The sequence below is a fragment of the Antedon bifida genome, chromosome 9 (genome assembly GCF_963402885.1).
Source record: "Antedon bifida chromosome 9, ecAntBifi1.1, whole genome shotgun sequence".
Taxonomy (NCBI): Eukaryota; Metazoa; Echinodermata; class Crinoidea; order Comatulida; family Antedonidae; genus Antedon; species Antedon bifida.
The window spans coordinates 5,935,610-5,961,435 of NC_136234.1; the positions used below are offsets into that span (position 1 = coordinate 5,935,610).

The following is a 25,826-nucleotide window of genomic DNA, read 5'->3' on the forward strand; positions in this document are numbered from 1 at the left end:
AAAAAACACTTTAGTATTTTTTTTTATTTGTCGCAACAAAGAAAGGTTGATCTGACTCGGTTCCATTTTAGAGCAGCGTGGTGGTAGGCCAAGATAGATAACTGTTACTATGGAGAAGTAGGCCTATATATTATTTCCTAGCCTCTGTGTTTTTACTAAATATTTTTAGTATGCCATGTTTTTTCATGTGGGTGCCGATTATCAATAGTATATATCAGCTGACTCAATAAAACATTTATCTAGCCTATTCAAAAGTTTAGTGCCGCAACACCAACACATTCTCACTGTTGCGAGTTGAATCGAATCCATATATTGTATAAACTTAAATAAAAGTACTGCAGCAGGCCCGTTAACATTTGTAATGAAAACAACAAAAACGTTTGGTGCTACTGTTTGTTATCAAAACAAACACGGCCCGAGGATACCCGTATAGTTTATTTTCAACAAGGTTGATAAAACAAGCTGTGGCGGCCTGCCTGCTTCCTTTACAATGAGGCCTATTGATTCTTAAGCTCTGCCTACACTATCAAACTATAGTTTGACCCAAAAAAAGTGTGAAGTGCCCAAATATGGTAGTGATGTTCCCAAATATGGTAGTGATGAAATCATATATGGGCACATCACTTTTTTTTGTCACATAAAGTTTGATAGTGTAGACAGAGTTTGAAAATGTGGAGGTGGTATTGGCAATGGTATTGGTAGGGTTGCAATCACGCCAAGGAAACATGAATTGCAAGCATATAGGGGATGGGGGTGGTTTTAAGTACGAACAGGGAGTTGTACGAATGAAGTCCCATCCCCTCCCCTCTTTCTGAAGTGCCCTTTTTCAACTAGAGATAGCAAATGTGATAATAAAAAGGCATAACTAACTTAGATTAAAACGATTTTTGCCATCTTTGTTGAAAAAAGTTTCATTTTATGGAAAAAATACATCCATGGACTTATCCTGGCCGCGGGCTTGAATTGATTAAATAAAAAAATTAATTGTCTGCGACATAAATTACAATACCATAACTTCCACAAGAGGGCGCTATTCAACCATACCAATCAGAGCCATATATATAAAGAGTTACGACATTGTATTATAGTCACGTGATATGCAGATCAATTTGTGTCAAACTTGTCTCCGTTATTGCATGTAAAGTATAGGAGCAAGAAAATACTTTAAACTTTTTCTTATATTTAAAAAAATGTAATTGCACATTTTACGGTGAAATATCGATGTGCACAGCGTACAGAAGTACTTGCGGCAAAGAATATTGCGCGCGCGTGCGCTAATACATTATAAAGTTCGATTGATTGATTTTGGAACGAAACATCCCATAACTACGTCCTAAATAACAATTATGTAATATTTTCAATTCATAATGCATGCTTTGATGACTAAATAAAATAATAAAGTGTCGTGGATATATTTGTTAATATATTGAATAGGGTATGAACAATATTAAAATAATAAAGGCAAATTATTACAAATGAAATGATGAACGAGTCTCTGAAAGTTTGTGTCAAAAACACACAGAGAGCCATATACTGTATAAAAAGAGGGGTGAATTTGTGTGTTTTTTTTATTGGTTCATGCTTTGATGTATCCTGACTTGCATGTAGGCCCTAGCATTTATTCTTTTGTTATTATAGACACAATATATATATGTTACCAAATTAATACCATTAATAAAATTAATTACTAAAATAAAAACGGAATATAAGCGTTATTTCATAGACAAAAAAATCTAAAAATAATGCATGAACTATAGGAAAACGCTATACAAAAGAGACGCGCGCGCCCTCAGCGTGCGAATTCTTTGACACAAAAATGGCTTCTAATTTTCAATGTCGTAACTCTTTATATATATGGCTCTGATACCAATCAGAGCCATAATTATATATAGAGAGAGTTACGTCATTGAATGGATTAGAAGCCGTGTTTGTGTCCAACTATTCCTATGTAGCGTATGGAGTTGAGTCTTTTGTTTTGAAAATGTATAACGTTCAAAAGGCTTTAATTATCGAATTTAATATCAAAACAATCAATTTGATTAAAGGTTTTTGTTAAAATAATAAAAAAATTATAAAGTTACTGCGAACATGATTTAAAACAACAAAAATAGCAATTTCGGAACGGCTCTGGTTGTGCGCTCCATGCACGCTCTACGCGTTTAGTTTGTACAGCGATTCTCTATAGTAATGCATTGTTTTTACATTTTGTTGTTTAAAATCATGTTCGCAGTAACTTTATGATTTCGTTATTATCTTAACAAAAACCTTTAAACAAATTGATATTATTTTGATATTAAATTCGATATTTAAAGCCTTGTGAATGTTATACATTTTTTAAGCAAATGACTCGACTCCATACGCTCCATAGGCATTGGACACAAACATGGCCGGCGTGCACACCACGTGACTTTCTAAAATCCGTGAACGCAAAGTCGTAACTCTCTCTATATATGGCTCTGATACCAATCAGAGTCATAATAAAACTGGGATATGTCAAATACAGGTAATACAGAATTTTTAAATACTCTACATAAAAGCCTACAATATTTAATAATCAATTTTTTATTGCGAATACCAATTTTTTAAAAGCACAAACCTTTCAATATAAACATATCAACACAATTGAATGCGGTTAAAATTCATAATTATTGCTAATATCCCTGCTAATATATACAAAAAGTATAATGTATTGAAGCAAATATAATTAAATATTTAAAAAAAAAATTTCAGGCTGAACCAAGTCTATAATGGCCTAGAGTGCCAACACTAAATGACAGATTCTTTAAATTAAATAAGCTTAAAAACTACCCTAAATGTAAAAAAAAAATAAATATAAAACCCACCAAATTCATTACAAATAATACTGATTTTTGACAATTAAAATTACTGCTTATAAAACTATAGAGGTACAACACAAAATAGTAACTGTACACTAATTTATCTATAGTGACCTAATATAAACTATAAATTAATTTATAAAGGTACAACAATATTAGTAACTGTACACTAATTTATAGATGTAAGTACAATATTTCAGACATTGTTAAAAATTGCCAAATAATAATAATAATAATACTGTAATAATAAAATCTTTATTTTAAAATGGAGGCGCGAGGCCAGATGAAAGAAACAACTACAGTATCACAACAATCAAAAAAGTATTTGGTTAAGCAGTTCTACCAACCAGCGGGTTGTGCGCTAACGTTAAAATTGCAGGAAGCTGGGTTAAAATCTTGCATCCATCTAGCCACAATTATTTCTTTTTAAAGCATTTACAAAACCTATATAATAAACATGAATTTGTTATTATAGCTAATTTGGTAAGTTAAGGATGGAATGTCTACAGATTATGTAGCTACTACTGAAGGACTGAATTACGACAATCAATTTGATTTTGTTTTGTGCAAGTAGCTCTTGAGACGGCCTACAATAAGGTGATCAATACCACCTCTGAACGAGCCCTGAACGATGTAAAACACACACACTACCGCGAAAAACAATCGTGCTAACACGTACATATAAAGTAAGTAGGTTGACGTTAGTAGAAACACCAACCAGTATAATACTGCTAAGTAAAGATACAAGATATTTAATTGTCTGTCATCTGAATGTACTGCAGGTGAATTCACCAGAGAGGAGTCACCAGCTGGTGATTCACCTCCTAATGCACTTTTTTCATTATCAACAAATTTTTTATCTTCCTCGTAAAACTTTCTAAGTGTTTCCTCTTTTTCTTTCCAGCGTTGAAGGCACCAATTTTGAATGCCTTCCTCTGTTTTTGGTAAAGAAGCGATCGGATGACGTCGGATGTTGAAATGTACTTCTCCTGGGAATCTCCCATGTACAATATCCATCTCTCCTTTAGTTGGAATTCCGTCGGGATAGCCAAGACTTATGTCATAAACTGCATCAACCATATTGTCTAAAATATGTTAAAACATTGCTTAAGCTCTGTCTATGCTATCAAACTTTATGCGACAACAAAATATGATGTGCCCATATATGGTCATGATGTCATATCACCGCCATATTTGGGCATATCAGTACCATATTTGGGGACATCATACTTTTTTTTTCAAACTAGTTTGATAGTGTAGACAGAGCTTTATATGTTTTTTTTTTTATTGTTAAGCATGTTTCTTAATATGAAAATTAAACATTTTGTACAGCATTTCATGTATTCGAAGTTGCTCCATATTGAATTGCTATATAATTGACAACTCTAGTAAGAGGACACATTATTGTGCCTCCTGAATAGGGGTGTCCCCTTGATATATGAGTCAACTGTAGTCTTTAAAAAAATATTTCCCTTTGTTTATTTTCCAGGAAAGTGTCCCATGAATAGTGCTGTCTCAAAGGAGGGGCTCTACTCTAGTGGTTACTTACTTTTTATAAGATTCTGCAGAATGTACTTAAAGCCCGTCGTACGTGGATGAAGAACGTACTCATAGATTTCAAGATCATTTTTCTTGGCGTATCGATCACTGGCAGGCTTTGAATCTTTACAAAAATCAGTACCTGATGAAAAAAAAATGGATTTAATTACTTGCTTACAAATCCCAGGGTGTTTGGTTCAAATCCTAGTGTTGAGCTCAAGGGGTTGAGTCCAAGCAGCAGCACCTAAGCCTCTAGAAAGCATGGGTTAAGTACCCTTCCTTAGTAAGTACTTCCAGATCTGGTTGAATACCAAATGCTACTGCGTTTTCTCCAATCAAATTATTTGGATTTTTTAAATTTCATACGAGCACAAACTCGCCAATTACAGGATGGATAAACTATTTTGTAATTTACCATGCTTATAAACAAAGTCTCATTTGACGCTTAGGGAGTGGAGTTGAAAGAGTTGTGAGTTACAATCCTGGCACTAGGTCAGGATTGAACCCCGGACCTTGGGATTGGAAGGCAAACATATTAACTACCAAGCTACAGCTCCACTTTCATTTTTACCTTCAGGAAACAGCAATATCTGATGTTCATACTGAAGTCGATGGAAATAGTCTAAGGATTCTTCTAATATGGCTTCATCTTTCTCCCAGACACGAGATAAGAAGATATATCCTGCCACTTGCATTGCCCATCCTAAAAAAACGTTTAAATAAAATTGTTAACAAAATGAATTCAAGTACCAATGCTGTGATGTGTTCTACTTCATACAGCTGCCATGTTAGTTACCACTTTGGCAAAAAATTGGATTAAAAAAAATATATATTTACCTAAAAAATGGGTTTTTGGTTGAATTTAACCATTAATTATGTCATTTTAAGTGAAAACATTAATTTTGTTCTGTTTTTTTTCTACGGAAGTGATTACCTTTATTAAAACTACAAAATAATCTATTGAAAGTCTGATTTTGTTAATCTTTATTTTTCATGTTTAAAGTTGCTAACAAAATTAACAATTGAAGTTGATGCTTTGATAATGGATGGATAAAATACAAATATTTTACCAGGTCCTGGAACATTTTTCAATCCAGCCTTCAAAATGATCTTTTCATGACGAAGAGATGACTGATGAAAGAGGCACTGCCAGAAGAACATCCAGTCTAATCTGGTGCGATGATTCATTATGATCACACACTTCTCTTTTGGTCTTATCCTATCACCAGTCGAAAAGAATTTTACCTTATGAACCAATTCTAAAATGAAAGTTATTTGAATCATTTTATTGCATAACTTCCTTATCTGAATGTTGATAATGCTTAGTTTTGTTCTTCCAACCAGTTTCAATTTAGCTCACACTAGTATTGTGGTGAAAGTAGTGACTAAATACAAAAGCGTGTAATAATATGTATACTTACCTAGTAAAGCCTGTAAAAAAGAAAAAAATTAGATAATTAATATGCAAATAATAAACAAAATAATAGACAGAAAGTCATAGGGTTGGGCCATTTAATAAATGATTAATAAGGTATTTATATCACTTTATTCATGATACTTTATGAAATGATGCAAACCTCAGAAAAAGCATTACAAACCACATTCATTATTTCATAACAATATACATAATGATTTATTAATAACTGTGGACTTACCACTGGTAAACTCAACCACATTGCCATTAAGATGTCATTCATTTGTCTGTACAAAGACGGGTGTAACACCATCAATGGCAGAAAAGGTCCCATCATAAAGACACTACCAAATGAGGCTGATAAAAAGAGGAACATTAAATAGAACACCCCTGCTGCTGTTCCTTGTTCTTTCATTCTTGTTAATTGCTTCACAGCTATTATTGTTATGAGTATAAATCTAAAAAAAAAAGAAATTTAAGAAGGTGTACCGTGTCATAATAAATACATTAACTGACATTGATTAACAATAACAATAAATCCACAAATTACCCATCAAAACCTACTTCTGGTCATGAGTTTAGTATTTATATTATGCATAATTTAAACGATGTGCACAATAGTTAATGCAAGGTATTTATCAATACAGACAGTAAGTTATAGGCCTAGACTCTAGTAGGAGGCCTAGATGGAGACCTAGCCTGACTGCTATTAAGAGGAAGGCGTACTACTACTAGCCGGCATACAAATAAAAGTTAAAAAGGCCTCTCTCTAGCTAGCTAGGTCTAGCTAGGCTACTAGGCCTAGTGGAGGGAGTTCTAGCAGGGCTTCTTCTATCTAGGAAGAGCTGTATAAAACTACACAAACAAACTGCTTAAACAAATCTAATAATGCATCATCACTTACAACCGCTTGCTTGCATAATTTGAGCTAAAACATATAATCAAATCAAAATACCACAAAATACGTGTTGTACTTTTTTTAGTGTTTTTTTTTTACAAGATGGGTCTACCAACAGAGGGCGCTCTTTAAAAATGTAACTCTCTGCCAGAGACAGAGAGTGTAACATCTTAGTAACATTCTTTATGAATATTTTTAATTTAATATACCAAAGTTTAGGTTTTCACTTTGAAATCACTAATTCCAAAAATTATGGAAAACCACGAATATTTCATCAGTAGTATTCAATGTTCACATACCAGGAAGAGCTTAGTACCAGGTATTTGAGGTTAAATGTAATTGCACAACTTATAGCCTACTAGGAATGAATCTTGCGACACAAAGGCACATGTACAAAAATGATAGCAAAAGTATTTTTAAACACATTAAGCACTAATAATAATTCACAAAGATTTAAAAGAGTTTGCTATTTTGGATGGTGTTTTTGCCCGATTAGGCCTATGATATTTGAACAAGGAAATTATGACAAACAGAAATATAGGCCTACTAAATTATTGCAGTCCACTGAACTGGAAGTTAAATATATTGATTTTCAAATTGCTTTTATAAATAACTAAACGTAAACTATATACATTTATATAAAACAAAGAAGACAATAAATTGTATAAAATAGAAAATGTTCACTGCATCTTTTATTATCTGTGACAAGCGCCACCATGCGTTGAGAGATAGTTCATAATATATGAGAATGACCTGTTTTACATTACTTTTTACGTTTTAAAGTGTTAGTAAAAGCGTTTCTGTAGTACTTATTGGTCAAATAAACAATAGGATTTATTGTATGCATTGTGAATGCTATGATAACAGCAACCGCGAGAATGTTGTCTGAAATATCCCCATTCTGGTATATAATGTTGTACTTCACAATAATATAGGGGAGGCAGAGAATCATAAATAGTAGAGTTATTATAAGAAATGTTCTCATCCAGGTTGTCTCGAGAGGTCTGTATCGTTGTTGACGTCTCACACGACGGGCTAGTCTGTATTTCTCATGGCCTGTTGGCACGTCTTCGTTGTCGGAGGACGACGAGGATGATGATGACGACGACGACGATGATGACGACGACGACGACGAGGATGCCGAAGCATTCGAGGCTAACTCATGGTGATCTTCCTCTTTGTTTTTACTCTTCTTCTTCTTTTTGGTTTTCTTTTTAGTTCGTTTCTTTTTCTTGTCAATGAGACTTGACGTGTCGCGTATTTCGCGCCTCACTTTGTTCTGTGCGCGCCGTAACTTGTCGCCGTACGATTCTTCTCGTTCACCTTCCGTCATTTGTCGAATCTTGCGCACGTGAAGGATGCTCAGAATAAACAACGCACACGATAACAAAAATGGAAAGCATATGCCCATAGTAATCGTGAACGATAAGTGACTAGGGTGTTTCTGCCACCCTTCTACGGTGGGACTACATCGATGCTCTGCGGCAGAGAAACCATACTCTCCCCATGTGATTATGGGTAGCAAGGCTAACACGAAAGAGTAGAACCACAGTCCAGCAATGCACACCAATGTCACACACCTTCCAAATATCTTATCATAGTGAACGGGGTGACGTATGCGCACGTAACGCTCGATGGCAATAGTCACTATAGTGTGCGAACAGAGATACGAGGAAAACGCGTAAATAAACGCAGTGGTCGTACAAATCGATTCATTCAAAGCCCAGGTGTCTGCCGAACCTATCAGAGCAAAAAGTGCATCCGGGAATATGCAAACAACACCAGCTAAAATATTTGCAAAGATGATATTAAAAATTAAATATTTCAGCGTCAATGTTGAGAGTTTAGGTGTCCGTAAAAATGTGTTGAAAACAAGAATGTTGCCAACAAAATCCACAAGAAAGATGAGCAAAGCGGCTAATCCGAAAGCGATCGCCATGGAGCTTTTAACTTTCAAAACTGACACAAATAGGCCTAAAGTACTGTAAACAAATTCGCTAAAAAAAGTAAATGTCTATTAGTTACAGTGCAAACACGTCACAACTAAACACCAATGCGTTTAACGTTGTGCGTCACACGCGTTGCATCTTGATGACGTCGAGAATAACCATTTTGTTACAAACTGCAAGTAAATCTTAATTCTTCGAACGCTTCTGTACTATTTTGTCACAATATAAATACCAGTTCTAATATCAAGCAACGGCACGACTGTCCACACTACGTATTTAAGCCTTAATTAAGCCAAGAAATTGACAAGCCACTGTCAAACACCAATTAGTCGACCACATAGATCAAGCATTCAGTCGATATCGTGGCGGTCGAAGAATGAACAAAATAAACAATCCTGATACTAAAGCTATTGTGACGTATAGAGGTTGCCCGGGTACATATAAACACAATCATTTGTACAGTGATTGTGCTGATCGATAATGCTTTTCATGACATTGTTTAACTACAGGTTTTTGCAGCTGACGGTAGCAACTCAAGGACGTCGGCGTAAAATGTTGTATAACATGATTTTGAACATGATGATGGAAGTTAATTAATATAGGCCTAAGTAAAAACAACATTCCGAAATCACATTCCCCTGATATCAGTTACGCCAAGCAGATATTGTGATTCTGCCCTATTGGTATATGGAAAGTCATGGTACCGTTATGAAACACATTTCATTGACATTGGTCTACTGGTACGGCACCCATCCTGTGTGAGTGAGCGCTAATGTTCGAATCATTGTTGTTTCATTATATCAGGGAGTTGTTAAATTAAGAACAATTTTAATCCTTTCAAAGTGTTGACAACTTCGCACAGCAGATCAAATTAAGTTTCAGTCACCGAAAAAGCCATTACCACTCCAGTCCTGTACAAATTGTCTCCAATCTCTTAATCATGTGAAATGAGTTAATCTGATTGTCACAATAGCGTGACTTGGATCCCCTATTTTTAGAACTGATCATTAAGCAATGATTGAATATTATCTGGAATATCTACACAATATCTAATACCATATACAGTATTCATAAAACGGAAGGGTACGGTAATTTTACCCTATATAGGCCTATGTTTTTTTTTATGACCATATAAGGACTCTCTAATACCATATACGGAATATTCATAAACAGAAGGCTAATTTTACCCTATATAGGCCTATGTTCTTTTTATGACCATAAGGACTCTCTAATATCATATACGGTATATTCATAAACGGAAGGGTAATTTTACCCTATATAGGCCTATGTTCTTTGTGTGACCATTTAAGGATTTTAGAACGAAAACAGGTGTTGACCATTTAAGGGCAAGTTACGCGTAACGTACACCCCCATGCTTTTTCAAAACGTTTCCAACAGGATGAAAAAGGGGAAAATAAATTAGATAGAAAGTGTACATTCTCACTCCTCCGAGGACGATCACAGAATATTGATAGAAACGTCGAGAAACTCAACAGATTTTTTCAGAACTAATATGGTGTACCGCAAACTTTATATCAACAAGAACCTATCTAAATGAATCGGTTAAGCCTTACCGGTATGTAAATCATTTCTGATGGTAAATATTTGACCGCAGAATTGATTTTTTGTTTGTCCTGTAATCAATTATGGATAAGTATCCGTTATTAGTAAACAGCTGATCACATGAGAATTAATAATGTGCTATAGCCTCTATTTGCTGATGGGGTCGATGTTTTTCTTCGTTCGTGATTAGGTTCAGCCCGGCGTTGCCACTTTAGATGATATTAAAAATATAACATTATTATAATATTATTAAGCTCTGTCTACACTATCAAACTTTATGTGACAAATGACATGATGATGATGTCATATCACTACCATATTCGGACATATTACTACCATTGGGCACATCACACTTTTTTGTCAAACTAGTTTGATAGTGTGGTAAAAACTGCATCACCTCACCGATGTATCAATTCTTCAGAGTAAGGGTTCAATGCCAAGATTTGGACGAGAAACGCGTACCATAAGTAACACTTTATTCTTATAGGCCTAACAATTAATTAATCACGTGTCTTAATGAGATCGTTGCTCGGATATTTCCATATAAGGATATCGTTATAACCGTCTGATTTGGGATTAATAAAACACAATGAAAGGGTAAATAAACTAATGAGGATCATTGAGCTGTTTTATGCATAAAACAAAATAGTGTTCGAATTTTCACAAAGGATTGTAAGGCTTCCAAGCTCAGACAATGGCATAAAAGCGGTCCTTTATACCTAAAGAAAACAACAACCAAAGTAACAACAAAAATATATTGGTAATAGGCCTGAAGCTGCTTAGTAATTCCTTCCGATCCACGTAAGGTTATGATATTGCGAAGAACTTTCAAAGAGAAGAGGAAACGCTTTGAATGTGTTATATACTACTGTATTAATTATTATTTTACTGCAAAAACCAACAACAATATTCTAATTTCTACATCATATCCTACCGTACAATACTGTTTGTTGGTTTGTTATTGGGATATGAATTCAAAGCCAATTACACACACACAGGATATAATTGATTTCCTTATGTCTTTAAAAAAACAATTCCTTTGTCCTACAAAAGGAACTATTGGAAGTAATAAGTGGATCATTTAAATCATTAACTGGTTGAAAGTAGGGTTACAGTTGTAAAGGCGATACATCATTATCTGCTTTACTGCACACGCATCACCTTCATTTAGGGTAAGTTCGTAGGCCTATGTACTTTAATTTTCACATAGATCAAATCAGCCGATTCTCGGTAATGTTCCGTATTTAAATTTGGATCACCATTATTATCATAGGCACATTCCGTGATACGGCATCCCATGTGTTTCATGTGATACCAGTTTCATAAACCCTAAAACGGGCCCTAAAAAAACTTTGATAAACCATGAGAATCTATTTTACATTGTACGTATCTGTCAAAAAAGGATAGGAACATAGATCGTGATTCTCGCATTATTTATTGTCATAGGCACATTCCGTGATACGGCATCCCATGTGTTTCATGTGATACCAGTTTCATAAACCCTAAAACGGGCCCTAAAAAAACTTTGATAAACCATGAGAATCTATTTTACATTGTACGTATCTGTCAAAAAAGAATAGGAACATAGCTCGTGATTCTCGCATTAGGCCTATTTATTGATTTGATTGATTCAAAGAAATTAAAGAAAAATACAAAACATCACAAAGTAAACGCTTTATTGTGAGCGCATTTGAAAATATTAAAAAAATGGTTTTTTTTCAAATCAAAAGTATTTTAATCATTTATTCTAATACTTTTTTGGTCAAATGTTAATTATATTTGAAAGAAATAACTGGAAATGAAATATTAATACATTTTTGAAATATTACATCTTCGAAATATTTACTATTTTCGTCTTTCTTTCAATACGGCAGTACAACGTGCCTACCCCTACGGCAAGTTATGCTTGAAGCATTATTAAATATAACACATAAATAGAAATAAGCGGAATACCGGAAATATATTTCACTTGCATTTTTTGCAACCTCACTTTTCGGTAAAATAAGAACGTGCGATTTTGCCCGTCTTGTAATTTACTCCTTCCGTGCTATTATGCTGAAAATGAATACGGTACATTACTACATCAATGGGTATAGAAATGCGCAGCCTACGGCAAGTAATTCTACCAATTATGATTTAAGTACGCTACTAAATGAATAAAAAATAAATTCTTCAATATCCTCTTCCGGTATTTGAACGTGCAATTTGATAATCCAACCTATTCTCATATACCATCAATTAAAAGTAATTTTAATTCTTTTGATTATATCATATTGCGTAAAAGTGACCTGATTTGTGTTCAACACCCACGCGTCCTTGGACTCTTAGGAGTTGCCGATTCATCCCACCCAATTCATTCATACAATTCTATCCCCTTTGATACGTTTTATTTCATCAACATCTATATATATATATTATTATATTATAGTTGTTGTATAATATATTATTGTTGTTGTGTATATATATATATATTAATGTTCATTGCCTAATGTGTTTATATATTATTGTGTTGTTATATTTATGTGTTTAATGCAAAACTTTCCCGTTTATATTTTTTATTTTAAATTATAAAAGGATCCCAATGGAAATAAGCTAATAAGCTTTTTGGGCTATCCTGGAAAATCTTTTATAAATGTATTTATTTGTAATGTCAGTAATTTATGTTATCACATTGTATGTATTTTTCCTGATAAATTCAAATCAAATCATCTATTATATAGTATATTAAAGATGTATTGTCCCTTGAAACACACCAAAATGAAGGTCAAAATATTCTAAATTTAAATTGGCCATATCAAAGTAATATTAAAGTTATTCACTTTAAGTCGAAAATTTGAGCCAAAAACAAAAAGTTTACATAATTAACAGGTAAATTAGTTTGATTACATTTCGTCTGGAAAATCGTCGCGAGCGAAAGTAAACAAAGATTTTAAACCACGAGTACGCATTATGCATATGCTAATTAGGATTGTTTACAACTCGTCACGGTATTTTCACACAGATCGTGAGGAAGTTTTATGTTTATGCATACAGAGTAGCCAAACAAGCGCGTTTCATTATGGGATATGTTTTGATCGAAAACTTTGACTGGAAGTCAAAGTTATTTTTTTAACAAAAAAATCCTCTGTATGTATAAAAATTTTTGGTGATAGTTAATAACTATTATGATACTTTAAAATGACCCACCTTTTTTCGAAATCTTTTATTTTTTATTTTTTTGGAATTAGTCAAAGGGACAATACATCTTTAAACTTAACCCTAAGTTTATACTACTAGCCGATCTGGGCCACGGACGATCAGGCTCAGTGATTGGGCCCAGAAATAACAAACTGAACTTAAAGGCCAGGTGCGGGCAAAAAATTTCTATTGATCATACATTCCAATAATTATCGATCTATAGTTTCCCCTATTTTTCATAATTTTTGGGATTTTATTTGTGTTTACACGAGCTTGTTGAAAATAAGCACTTTCTTATCAGTGGGGGGGGGGGGGGGGGGATAGTTCAAATTACACAGTAAAATCTCTATTCTTTTGTACACAAATTTGGTAAATAGAGCGGCATTTTAAAAAGCTATAAAAAATAAACGGTGTGGTAAAAAATGTTACCAGATGACTAAATATAGGTAATATAACTTGAATTTTATATATCTGGTATTTTTATTCAACTTTAGATTTTTATTTTCATGCTATAGCAAAAATTATCCACCGTATATCCACCATCTTTTTTCACCTTCTAGGGAGTCACCAGACATGTTATTACATTAGGTTAAACTACCTAACTACTGAAAACATTTGTATTTGACCATATTAAGGGAAATTCATGTTTTTTCGTCTTGATTTCTGTTACAAATATTTGATTTAAGTACAATTAACCAGATATTATATTTAAAATTCATGACTGTACCTGAGCTTTAAGCCAATCCCAAAGTACCAATCAAAATCGCTTTAAAATCGCCCGTAAAACATATGCTTATGTCTTAAAATCGATCGTCTTCGGCCCGATCAATCAATCAATCAATCAATCGACTTATATAGCGCCAACGGTCATGGCGCTGCAAAGAAATATCAGAAAATGTTCTCAATAATGATGTTTGTTTAATTTCGTACCTGGTCCCTATAGTGTTCCCCTTTATTAACTGATCCTCAGATATTGTCGATCGGGGAATAGACCGTTTCATACTTTTAATTAATCGGTTTAATTTATTAAAATGTGCTGGTAATATCGAAAAAAAAAACAACCTTGGCAATAATACATCCTGTTGGTGTGTGAACGAACGGTCATGTACATCCGGGTTCGGTCACTAAAAACGTAACGTCATTTATTATAATGTTTATGACGTCCGTGTTCACATTCCTTAACAATAAAACGATCATCACAGTCACATGTGAATTAATTTTTGTTTGTTGTTTTAGTGTTTGTTTGTTGCTTAGTTTGTGCTTGTGTGTGAAACCCCCAATGTGTGAAAATTATGCAAAGGTTGTTTTTTTTTGTCCGTGTTCACATTCCTTAACAATTCAATTCACAGTCATGTGTGAATTAGTTTTTGTTTGTATGTGAAAGGTTATATTTTTTTTTTCAACCCCCATGTGTGAAAATAAGGAAAGGTTGTTTTTGTCCGTGTTCACACTATACCTTAACAATTCAATTCAAAGGATCATCATAGTCATGTGTGAATTAGTGTTTGTGTGTGAATGGTTATATTTTTGTTATCTACGCCAAATGTGTGAAAATAAGGAAAGGTTTTTTTTGTGTTTTGTTTGGTGCGCTTGGTGCAGAAACTAACCATTCCTAAAAAAAGACGATAATAAATAAAGTTAAAAAAAGTATTAGGACTTCCATGTAAATAAATAGGTTAAGTTGATTATTTATTATTGTTTCTTATAAAGAGAATTAACAGCTTGTGTTTTATTCATGAACTTGGATCGAGGGTACGATACCTTATAGGCAATAGCGTATGGAACGCCTCCTCTGCCTTCAGTTCACATTTATCACGCAGTACACACCAATCGTCATGCAGTACACACCAATGGTCATGCAGTACACACCAATGGTCATGCAGTACACACCAATCTGCACTGTACTGCATGACCATTGGTGTGTACTGCATGACGATTGGTGTGTACTGCATGATGTTTGGTGTGTACTGCATGACGATTGGTGTGTACTGCATGATGTTTGGTGTGTACTGCATGACGATTGGTGTGTACTGTATGACCATTGGTGTGTACTGCATGACCATTGTGAACTGAAGGCAGAGGAGGCGTTCCATAATAGCGCGCATACAATTTTCCGAATCATTAGCCAATTCTCAGAAGTATCTTGTAAATAATTAGTGCGTAACTCCATGGATCACAATAAACAAGTTACGTAGAAAACACATGTCGATGATAACTACACTAAAAATACTAAATTCAAAAGAAATAATTAAAACAAGTCACGAGACAATATTAACACTCATATTCTATTTTTGATAATGCACCATCCGCTCAATGCTGACAGCCGAATTTGTGATAGGCTATCAAAAGTCACGTGAATTCAACAGTATAAACAAATCATAACATCGTAAAAAACTTGCAATAAACTTGCATGAAGTGCAAGTGGATTAACAGGTAGGGTTATGAGCATATTTTTTTTTTAATTGTAGGTATTCGATAGTTTTTAGAATTATTTTGATATTTATTTATCTTTATTTTTATTTATCAACATCTTTATACGGGATTACACAATCAGTTAAAATCGGTTTTGCATTGTGGTCCTTCATAAATACAAAATAAATCTGTATAGGCCTAATTCTACGTTATTTTTCTTTCTTATATATATATTACACATTTTATTTAAAAAAATTTAAGTTCGCGCGCGTCGAGATGACGTCGTATCAGCCGCGCGCATACCGGTACTCAATTGGTAGATTGCCATGCGCATTGTGTGCATAGTAAACTACATTATTAATGAACATAACGTCAAGAACAAATTATAATGTAAACATTGACGAGGTAGATCGTTGAACCGGATTTAGTTATTCGTGTTTTGTTTTAAGTTCGCGCGCTCGAGATGAAATCTTATCCACGCGCATACTCATTTCTAGATTGCCATGCGCACTGTACACAGTAATTACATAATAATGAGCATAGCTCTAAGAACAAATTATAATGTAAACATTGACGAGGTAGATCGTCGAACCGGATTTAGTTATTCGTGTTTTTTTTTAAATTTCTTAATGAAATTGTACTAGTCATCGTTAGTCACACAAAGTGCAATGTCCTCTAGCGAGAAATTCCACAAGACCATGGTATATGACCAGTTGACCAATGGCAGGCGACAATTTAAATAACCCATCGTTAGTGATTGGTCAAATTACGACTAGCGTTGCGCTTACGTGTCCTTGCGTTTTGTTAAGTGGTTACCAAGCTGTAAAGGTCTACCTGTAGGCCCCTATACTCATCCTTTTCGTATTATCACACGTGCTCAGTAATCGGTGTGATCAAAGTAAAATATCGTCATATTTATAATACTGTATATTCAAATTTCCAGCAGGCATTTTCCAAGTTACTGACTAGTTAGTTGATGTGGTAATCGGTTTTTTTTTAAAATCAAAAGTAGGCCTAATATTAAAATAAAACGTTTTGTCACGTGTGTAGGTTGCCCAGGTAAATGGTCGCTATTTATACGAGTGCTATGGTCTATATTTAATCCTATGGAACGCCGAAGGGATACACCCACATACCATACATTTGATGGTAGACTTAATGAGTCATCTTTCACACAAGGGTTTCCCCTCATACCTCGGGTTTGCCTATGCTTAACATTCCATTCGAGCATACGTACCCAGCATGGAGGTCACATCGCATCAAAGAAAGAGAGAACCTATCGGAAATTTAGTTTTACTTTTAGGATTATATATTCTGTCAACGAAAACATGATTTTTGGATAATGTTGTTTTTGGAATGTGCAGTATATTATGTCCAGGATCGAAAAGATATTTTAGGTAGCCTACCGGAAAGTAAAAATCGCAAATCATGCAGTAGACAAGGCGCGGTCGGTAGCAGACGGTTTTACTTTTTAAATGACGGTAGGATTCAGTTTTTTACCATTTTCGGTAATTTATTTTAGCTAAGTTTGAGTCATACCATGGAGCTATAAAATAGCTCCATGGTCATACAATGTTGACAATTATATATTTTATGACAATGAATTCATTAACTGTTCGAAAGCATTTCCTTAAATGTGTGATAGTGTATTATTGTTTGCTATTACATCATCAAAACAACATAGTTGCCGCGGCGCGAACAAAATATTGATCCGCTCTATTGATTATAGGGATTCCCTTTCTGCCTACTCAGGATGACTCATACAGATTGAAATCATTGATGCGTATCTTTTGTTTTGTTCTCCGGGAGGGGCTGCCGAGTGCTCTTTATTTGTGGGCGTTTCGCAAATATAAAACACATTTCATATAGTAAATTTACACATTTCAAAAAGGGGACAGAACCAAGAGGTAAGTTTAGTGTGTTTAGTAGATAACTAATTGCTAAAAACTAGCGTGTATAGTTAGCGCTTGATTTTAATTACAACCATATACCAATGATATACGGTAGTACAAGCCTACTAGACATAGGCTACACACAATAGTAGTAATACATTTATTATAAATGTTGAACATGCGCGGTGGACTATAAAATTAACGTTAGGAAATAGAATTTAGTTACACAAGAGTTTCTTACGTACAGTCGAGTATCTCTATAGTCTAGAAATTGATTTGGTCAGGGATTGCGCATACTGTATTTTTTTTTTTCGAGTTACCATTCACACGGTACATGGAAGGGGTGGGGGAAGATGGGGGATGGGTTTAATGGAGCGTGGTAATGTAATCATTTGAAATGTACATTTCTTTGTCTCGTCGTTACAGTGCAGTACATATGATTTATAGTTTAGAGTAAGAAGCAAATAAACGTTCTGCTAATCGTTTTTGGACAAACCGGAACACAGATGGGGGCGGTGCTAATGCTGTCTCCTAGATAGAGTGCCTGGAGGAGGCGATAAAGATTTTAGTTGTTGTTTGGAAGAAACTAGGCCTATCAATAGTTAGGCATTGTTGTTAGGCCACTATGTATTTCTATCTAACCGCATCCAGGGTAGGATACACGGAAGTAAAACGGTGAAATAATACTGTACGACCTCAGGAATACTGCTATCGCAAACACAGTTTATTCGTAAAAACTACCGGACTAAAATGTTGGTGAATATATCAATTACGTTGACAAGAAATTTAAACAATGGCTATCTATGACTCCTAGTATCAGTATATTTTCAGTGGCGGCTATTTTTCTTATATAGCTACATTCTTATATAGCTACAGACACCTAGATATACCAGGGATATGCACTCCCTGGATATACAATTTAACGGCACTTTGCACCTTTACCAAACTCAAAGCGGAACTGTAATGAAAAGCAAATTTGTATTCTAATAAAATCAAAGTGAAGTATACGTACCACTCAATGCTGGTCTCATCAACCTAATACGGGCTGCAGCAAGTTATGTATGAACAAATATAAATCATAGTATGTGTTTATTTCCTTGTCTTATTATGATCACGTGACAGCCTTTCCCGATTTGTGCAATGTATAATTTAATAATGCTATCGTTCATTTTTCATATATGGATAATTGAAAATTATTGTTCAAAATATGTCATTGATGATTGGTGTAGGCCTACTAAATCGAAGATCGGAAAGAGAAATTACCATATTTAATTTTACCGGTAGTAGTCCTACATCTTTTAGATATGTTGATAAAGATCTAAAGTTAACAAATTTTTTTTGCAATGTTTTTGGTTATTTAAAATCTAAGTCTTCCCTGCTGAGCACATAATCATTATGAAAGAATTTTTTTTAAATTGAAAAAAATACCCCGACATTCATCCAATTGGTAGGCCTACCTATATGGTATTTAATAAATAAATAAAACTTATTTTATAGTTATTTGTTAAACGTCACCATCGCCATGACAATAAAACGGCAAATTATTGTCACATTATTGATAATAAAAATAACCATGACATCTAAATTATTTCCCAATTATTAATATAACATTTTATATCATATGTCAAATAGTTGTAATTAGATAAATAAATGACAACTCCCTGGTTTAAACAATGCATTATTATGCATATAGAACAAACGTCATATTATTATTATTGTAGTATTTACGATAGTCCTCTTTATATTCACCCGAGCGCGTCATTGATCACGTGGGCTTATCCTTTTGTACCCTTTAAATCTAGAGAAATAAGAGATCTATACAAATACATATTGTGATTTTGATTTTGACGTAGAATGTATATCGCTTCATTGGTTTACAGTGTAAACTTTGTTCAGTGACAGTGACGTCACTTAATATCGACTATTGTTCCGTCGGAAAGTAAACATTATCCTGCTAAGAGCGGTCTCAACGAGTTTGGTGTCACGCGACCCAGGTCCGGAAATAGAATCGTTGTCAAAGTTTATTTTTGCAGTACATGCATGTTTAATAGACAAATATGTATATCCACGTGAATTAGGTTAAAAGTTAGTCCTTTTTAAAGCACATGAATCACATAAAAACGTTTTTAAAAATTGCGCCGAGAATTTCACCTATTCTAATATTAACCTGCGCCCGTGCTTAGATGGTATTTACCTGCCAACACAACACAGAGTTGTCTAGGCCTATTCATTTTTATTTTCAAGCAACTTAGTAAATATAAACTTTAGTACAACTCTTGTAAGCAGAAGCCACACCGCTTCAATAACAAAATGTGTGCCACACTTTTCAATCGTAAGCGAAATACCTTCATCGACATCAATGCTCGATTTATCAATCAATTGCTCAAGATTCAAGCTCGTTTGAGAATACCTATAATATGGTTATCTGTAATCTTAAATTGCATTTTAACGTCATTTTGATTCACAAACAGAAGCACGTTTACGGTATTACCTAACGTGTTCGTGTTTTGTTTTCTCATACGCTGACCTTGTACGCTGTCCCTCCCACGTAAAAGCTGCAGGCATGCCGTGCTATACTGTTGTACTGTACAGTATTGACATTTTATATGGCCTTGAGAGATATGAAAATGGCTATCTTGTGATATTTACTGTAGGAATCGTGATACTAACCATGAAGCAGGTAAAACATTAATTACCCCCATGTTCTAACATAGACCAACACAAATATTTTTTTATAAAGTTACGAAAGACATACAAATAATATATTAAACACAATCCATGATGTGAATTACAGTAATTATTTCGTGGCATAATAAACTGAAAAATAAGCCAATATTTGTATCACTTTAAGTAAAATTTATTAGGCCTTACTTAATTGTTATATAAAATATCCTTAATTTCTAGAATTTTCAGGTATATTATTTTATAAATATTATTGTTGCTAAGCACATTAACACCCGTTGCTACCCTCTTTCAAGAAGTTCATTCATGCCCATATATGTGATATCAACATACGGAGAATAGTGTGACGTAGGACATTGCTGACGTCAATCGCTTTGTTCAGGGTCGATAATTGAAACAATCGTACAGTCCAAGTTAAAATTCGTTGCTATACATAATATTATTATGAAGATTATATCAATTGAAAAATATTCTTTCTTAAAAATGTATTATATTTGTTTTGTATTCAATGATTTGAATGAGTTTACATTTTTTCTATTATTGTGTATGTTTGATTATTTAAAACGTTCTAGGTTGTTCTAGGTTGCCCTACCTAATAATGGAGCAATCCAATCATTACGATTTACATCTATTTTTAGCTTATTAGCAAAGACGACTCGATTGGCTGACTGGAAGAAAGCAAGAATATATATATTAAAATGGCGGTTGGGGTACACTCAGTTATTGAGTGAGTCATCGTCAGAATCAAACATAAAGAGGAATCCCTTTAAACGGAAATTTCTTTGATTACTACAGGAAAAAACATCGGAAGCAAGTTTTTGTGAACACACATGTATCCACAGACAACAATATCGCCAACTGAAATCTTCGGAATGCCGCATAACGTTGAACATACACTTACCACAATGGCGAATGGCGTCGTTACAACTTCTGCTGAAGTAAGTATCTACTACAGAACTTAGCTTAGAAATCGTACTTAAAACGAATGTTATTGTTACCGGGTTTCGTGGAATACCGAGTTTTCACGTCAATGACCTTCACAGTGTGCGGTTTCCGGACACTGGGGGTTCTTTTATGGAAGTGAAAGTGCAAACGGAAGGAGATTTTGATATGGCATAATCAGGATTTAGAATTTTGTAATACATTTCGTTTGGCTACCGCCCGCTTCCAGTAGTTAATTGCCAGCGGTTGGTTCTCACTCTGTGATGTACAGGAAGATGTCGTTCTCTGACTAAGTAAAAAGTCACAGCCTAAGTTAATGCAGTAATTGGTAGGCAACTAAATAGGCTACTTAGTTACTTAGAAGTGGTATACTTCTTAGTGTTTATCCTATAATTTTGGACTTTATATCTGATGGTGTCTTATGTATAAGGGAATGTATTCTCCACTAGCAAAAGTTGTAAAAGTTGAAATGGTAAGTCTTTTTACTCAAAAAAGTATAACAATATTTAATATTTATTAACATTAATTCTAATTTTTATTTCTTTTTCTTTAGGATTATACTGCTTCAGAAGATTTAATGGATATATCCACCTTTTCTACAGCGTCAACACATACCACCCCACCGACTACCCAGAATGCAATTCCAACGTCTGTCATCACTGCCACATCGATGGGCCATTGGGGTCTTTCACCTCACGAAATTCATGGAGGGTTTGTACCTCCTGCTATCACCACAACAAACGGTCATCTTCAATCTACAGTCACGCCCCATATTGTGACCGCTCGAGGCCAAATGCACGGAAGACGATCGGCAAATAAATCGTTTGCAGTGACAGCCGGAGATATTGAACTTCTCCGCCATTCGCCGTCGAACACGAGAAGAAGGATAAGAGATGAAGATGTACGTATTTATTTTATGTACTTTATTATTCACAAAAACTGGAGCATCTAAATTACTAAAAAGTCACCCGTTTGTGCCTGATACATAATAGACTGCTTGATATAAATTTTTATTTTCAAATGTCCAACTACATATTTTTTTCAAATCAAATTATGGAATTTATAGTAAAAATATAAATATTTAGTAAATTTTGAAAATAAGTTTGAAACCTTTTTTGATAAATTTCCAAATTAGATTGGCCAACAGCTTTCCGTTTGTCAAGACTGAAATTTGAGTCATATCCCGTGAACCAAAGATCGCAGAGATCATTAACAGACAAACAGGAACATAATGTTAACAACGCTCCCCCTTCAATAATTTATATTAAATACGTCTTTTTCTGTTAGAACAATGAGGTTCAAAGATTCAGAGAGGTTCTTTCATTTTGAAATAATACTGTTTTTTAAGCAAAACACTTAGTTGTTATTGTACACACACTGTATAGCCATTGTTTTTACAGTTTATTTTCCTACCCGCAAGATATATAACATGTTCCGTCGTAAGATAATAGTATTCAAGTTGTTCACTAGCCTTGACCAGATAGTGTGTGCTTTGTAAAGAAAGAAAATTAATATTCAAACAATATAAGCCACTTGATATTGTTGTGTGCATAAAAGAACGACCATATAGGAAGTTCTTTGTTAAAGAAATAATTGCCTTTTCCCAAAGTGTGTATTGTTGTTGTTGTACACTTTGTGTTGTTGTGTTCATAAGGTCTGTTTAAAAGATCAAATTGATTATTTTTCTTGTTTATCTTTTTTTTAGTTATCGAAAGACGAGCGAGACAAAAGAAAGGTTCGCAGAGAAAGAAACAAGGTAGCTGCCGCAAAGTGTAGGCAGAGAAGAGTAGACCACACTAATTACTTAGTACAGGTAAATGATATGACCACTAGTTGATGTATATTAAAACTGTAAATAAATAAATATTATAGACCTAAATCTAAATCGAAAAACAAGCTTAACATGTTGATAATCTCTCTCTCTATGTTAAAAATGTTAACAATAATTATTTGTTTAAATTTGACAGGAAACTGAAGAATGGGAAGAAAGTAATGCTACACTGGAACAGGAGATTTCAAAACTACAACAACAAAAAGAGCAGTTAGAATTTATCTTGGAGGCACACCGTGCCATGTGCAAGATACATAAGCCCATGGAAGATGAACCGAACCCCACGCCAACAACCCGCACCATCACCACGAGCAGCCTGGAAACTCCAACAACAGAGATTGTGACGCCTACAGCCTCCGTATTCAGCTTCAGCGAGACCTGCGCCACCAAGACCATCAGTAATGGCGTCATTAGCCCGTCGTGCGGATCTGAAATGATAAAAATCGAGTCTGGGGGTAGCAGCAGTGAGGTGTCAATGTCAAGTCCAGAGTCAAGCAGAACTCTGCTTCAGTTATAGGTCTAACTGTAGGCCTAGCGTATCAGGACCCTGCCTAGCCTAGCGTGTCAGGACCCTGGCTATACAGCCGAGTATGTCAGACCCAGCTTTACAGCCTAGCGTGTTTAAAACCTTTCAAGTGCAAACAGATGTCGGATAAATTTGTGAACTTTTTCAAATCACAGAACAATTCAACTGATTACGAACACTTTATAATAGGTTTTTCTGAACTATTGGTTGCACAGTATTTTTATTTAATACTGGTAGATTTTGTCATCTATGATAGATAGATTGATTTCTGGGGCAAACACTTACTACACTGTACTTTCTTAGCGATAATTATTAAAAAAAATATTGCACATGAAATGTAGTGTAATTTAGGCTATAGGGATCTTACGGGTATAATAACTGCTAGATCAATATCTGCCAAGAAATTTGTGAATATAAATGTGTGTGTTAATAATATTTTATTTTATTTAAAAACATTTGAAAGGATGTTTTTGGTTTTGTTTTTTTGCATGTGCAATATTTGGAGTGTATGCTACGATAAAAATATGATTTAAAGCATGGTTAAAAAGTATTTTATGAAAAGTTGGATTGTTAGGTGTAGTTTAAAATGTATGTTTGTAAAAAGGCTTGATATTTGGTGTTTTATTCGATGTGCTTTCAAATAATAATTTATTCTCTTGTCAACCTTGAATAGTTTTTAAGTAGGAAATGTGATTCACAGTTATTCATCTTGACGTTTCTTTTAAATTCATCGGTATTGCCAGAAAAACTCATCTCAAATTGCTGAGATTAAGACTTGTTGCTAAAAATAGATATTACATCATTGTCATAAGACTATTAGCCAATCGGAATATGATAGTGGTTGATTGGTCATTTCTTTAATATTATACACAATTTAAAATGATGAGATCATGATATTTAATATATGTAGTATAAACTCTTTATTTATTTTCGTTTAATCAGTCATATTTATTATAAATTGATGAATAAAATGAATTTTTACTTGATTTGTTTTTAAATCAGGTTGTAGCCTTATAAAAACCACTGCCTTTTTATAATGTTTAGTGTTCTAAATGTTTGTGAGATTACTGTGCTGATTGAGGTCCTATTTTGCCTTAAATTGGTAGGTAGCCAAAGATTATTTAAAAATTGATCCAAAAAACTTTTTTATGTAAGAAACTGTTGATTCTATCATTATCAAAATCATTGTCTAATCTAATCATTATATTTATTAATTTATCTCCTACACCTAAATTATTGATTTCAGTCTGTTATTCTTATGCAAATTTGTAGTCAAATATTGTAATTCTTTTTATAAATCATTAAGTAAGTACTTTTTGGTAGAATATTTTACAATTTTAAGATAATTAGTAAAATATTACAATTTTACTAAATTAACTGTTAAAAACAGACTTTTACTTCTGCATTGATAGCATTGACTATATCAAAGAATTTGGTTGTATACGATTGGATTGTAACTACCGGAATTATGTAGCAAGGTTATTGCTTGGTCAAAGGCCATTTCTTGTATAAAAAGTTAATACCAGATCTGTACATGCAAGAGGGAAAATAAATGTCTCAGTCCTTTTTGAGGAAAAGTAATGAACGTGTTTGTCTTTTTTGGTTACTTACTAATGGATGGAAAGTTACAAAGTTAATACAGAAAGATACAGTAGAATCCCCATTAAGGCAGGGCCATTTCCTTAAGTTTTCACAAGCTCGTTTCATGTGGAAATTTCCTGTAATAGAGCTAGCTGTCCATGAAAAGGGATGTGTCCCAAAGAAGCGGCTCTATAATTGGTTGTAATCAGAATTTTGAGATATTAAAATCACGTAATAAATGTAATGGTTTGGATATATACTCATTAAATACATATTATTCATAACAAATAAATATTTGCAGAAGGTACTGTACTATTCCATTACCTGTAAATAATTGAAAATACATTATTAAGTAATTAGGCCTACGGTTTATTATTGTCAGGTGGGTGTTACGATGCATTCTACCGTACCGCAGTGGAAATTTTGTGGGTACATGACTCATTCCTGAGTGGGTCTGAAACTCACATTATTATTAAGTTTATAACCTATTAATAGAATTAAAATAATTCAATTTTTCCTATACGAATATTTACAATCTTTAATTGAAATTGTTTGTAATGAGCTGATCTGATGTCGCGATACG

At 33.9% G+C, this 25,826-nt stretch overlaps 3 protein-coding genes across 5 annotated transcripts; 1 reads left to right on the plus strand and 2 right to left on the minus strand.

The window, feature by feature from the left end:
* Nucleotides 1–2,544: 2,544 nt before the first annotated feature.
* Nucleotides 2,545–18,815, minus strand: LOC144852121 (lysocardiolipin acyltransferase 1-like). The gene is made up of 7 exons (XM_078709841.1): nt 18,694–18,815; nt 6,032–6,248; nt 5,798–5,807; nt 5,447–5,635; nt 4,948–5,079; nt 4,387–4,518; nt 2,545–3,922 (listed from the first exon to the last, which is right to left on the minus strand). Exons 2-7 carry the CDS (start codon nt 6,203–6,205, stop codon nt 3,384–3,386), a joined length of 1,176 nt encoding a protein of 391 aa, XP_078565967.1. The 5' UTR covers nt 6,206–6,248; nt 18,694–18,815; the 3' UTR covers nt 2,545–3,383.
* LOC144851730 (G-protein coupled receptor moody-like) lies at nt 7,363–9,216 on the minus strand. The gene has a single exon (XM_078709326.1). It carries the CDS (start codon nt 8,625–8,627, stop codon nt 7,452–7,454), a length of 1,176 nt encoding a protein of 391 aa, XP_078565452.1. The 5' UTR covers nt 8,628–9,216; the 3' UTR covers nt 7,363–7,451.
* On the plus strand, nt 17,583–24,105 carry LOC144852118 (protein FosB-like). 3 transcript variants are annotated; one of them, XM_078709835.1, is made up of 5 exons: nt 17,583–17,696; nt 21,159–21,301; nt 21,859–22,206; nt 23,011–23,118; nt 23,273–24,105. In XM_078709835.1, the coding sequence occupies exons 2-5, from the start codon at nt 21,194–21,196 to the stop codon at nt 23,651–23,653; spliced, it is 945 nt and encodes a 314-aa protein (XP_078565961.1). In that variant the 5' UTR covers nt 17,583–17,696; nt 21,159–21,193; the 3' UTR covers nt 23,654–24,105. The 3 variants fall into 3 exon arrangements, with proteins under 3 accessions (XP_078565961.1, XP_078565963.1, XP_078565962.1); XM_078709837.1 differs by lacking the exons at nt 17,583–17,696; nt 21,159–21,301 and adding an exon at nt 21,368–21,633; XM_078709836.1 differs by lacking the exons at nt 17,583–17,696; nt 21,159–21,301 and adding an exon at nt 21,668–21,777.
* Nucleotides 24,106–25,826: the final 1,721 nt, after the last annotated feature.

Coding starts and splice junctions, on each gene's coding strand:
- LOC144852121 (XM_078709841.1), bottom strand. CDS start 6,205: ATGAAAGAACAAGGAACAGCAGCAGGGGTGTTCTATTTAATGTTCCTC. Junction 4,519..4,947: donor GATATTGCTGTTTCCTGAAG/GTAAAAATGAAA, acceptor TTTTTTCATCAG/GTACTGATTTTTGTAAAGAT. Junction 3,923..4,386: donor TCTGCAGAATCTTATAAAAA/GTAAGTAACCAC, acceptor AACATATTTTAG/ACAATATGGTTGATGCAGTT.
- LOC144851730 (XM_078709326.1), bottom strand. CDS start 8,627: ATGGCGATCGCTTTCGGATTAGCCGCTTTGCTCATCTTTCTTGTGGAT.
- LOC144852118 (XM_078709835.1), top strand. CDS start 21,194: ATGTATCCACAGACAACAATATCGCCAACTGAAATCTTCGGAATGCCG. Junction 21,302..21,858: donor TCGTTACAACTTCTGCTGAA/GTAAGTATCTAC, acceptor CTTTTTCTTTAG/GATTATACTGCTTCAGAAGA. Junction 22,207..23,010: donor GAAGGATAAGAGATGAAGAT/GTACGTATTTAT, acceptor TCTTTTTTTTAG/TTATCGAAAGACGAGCGAGA.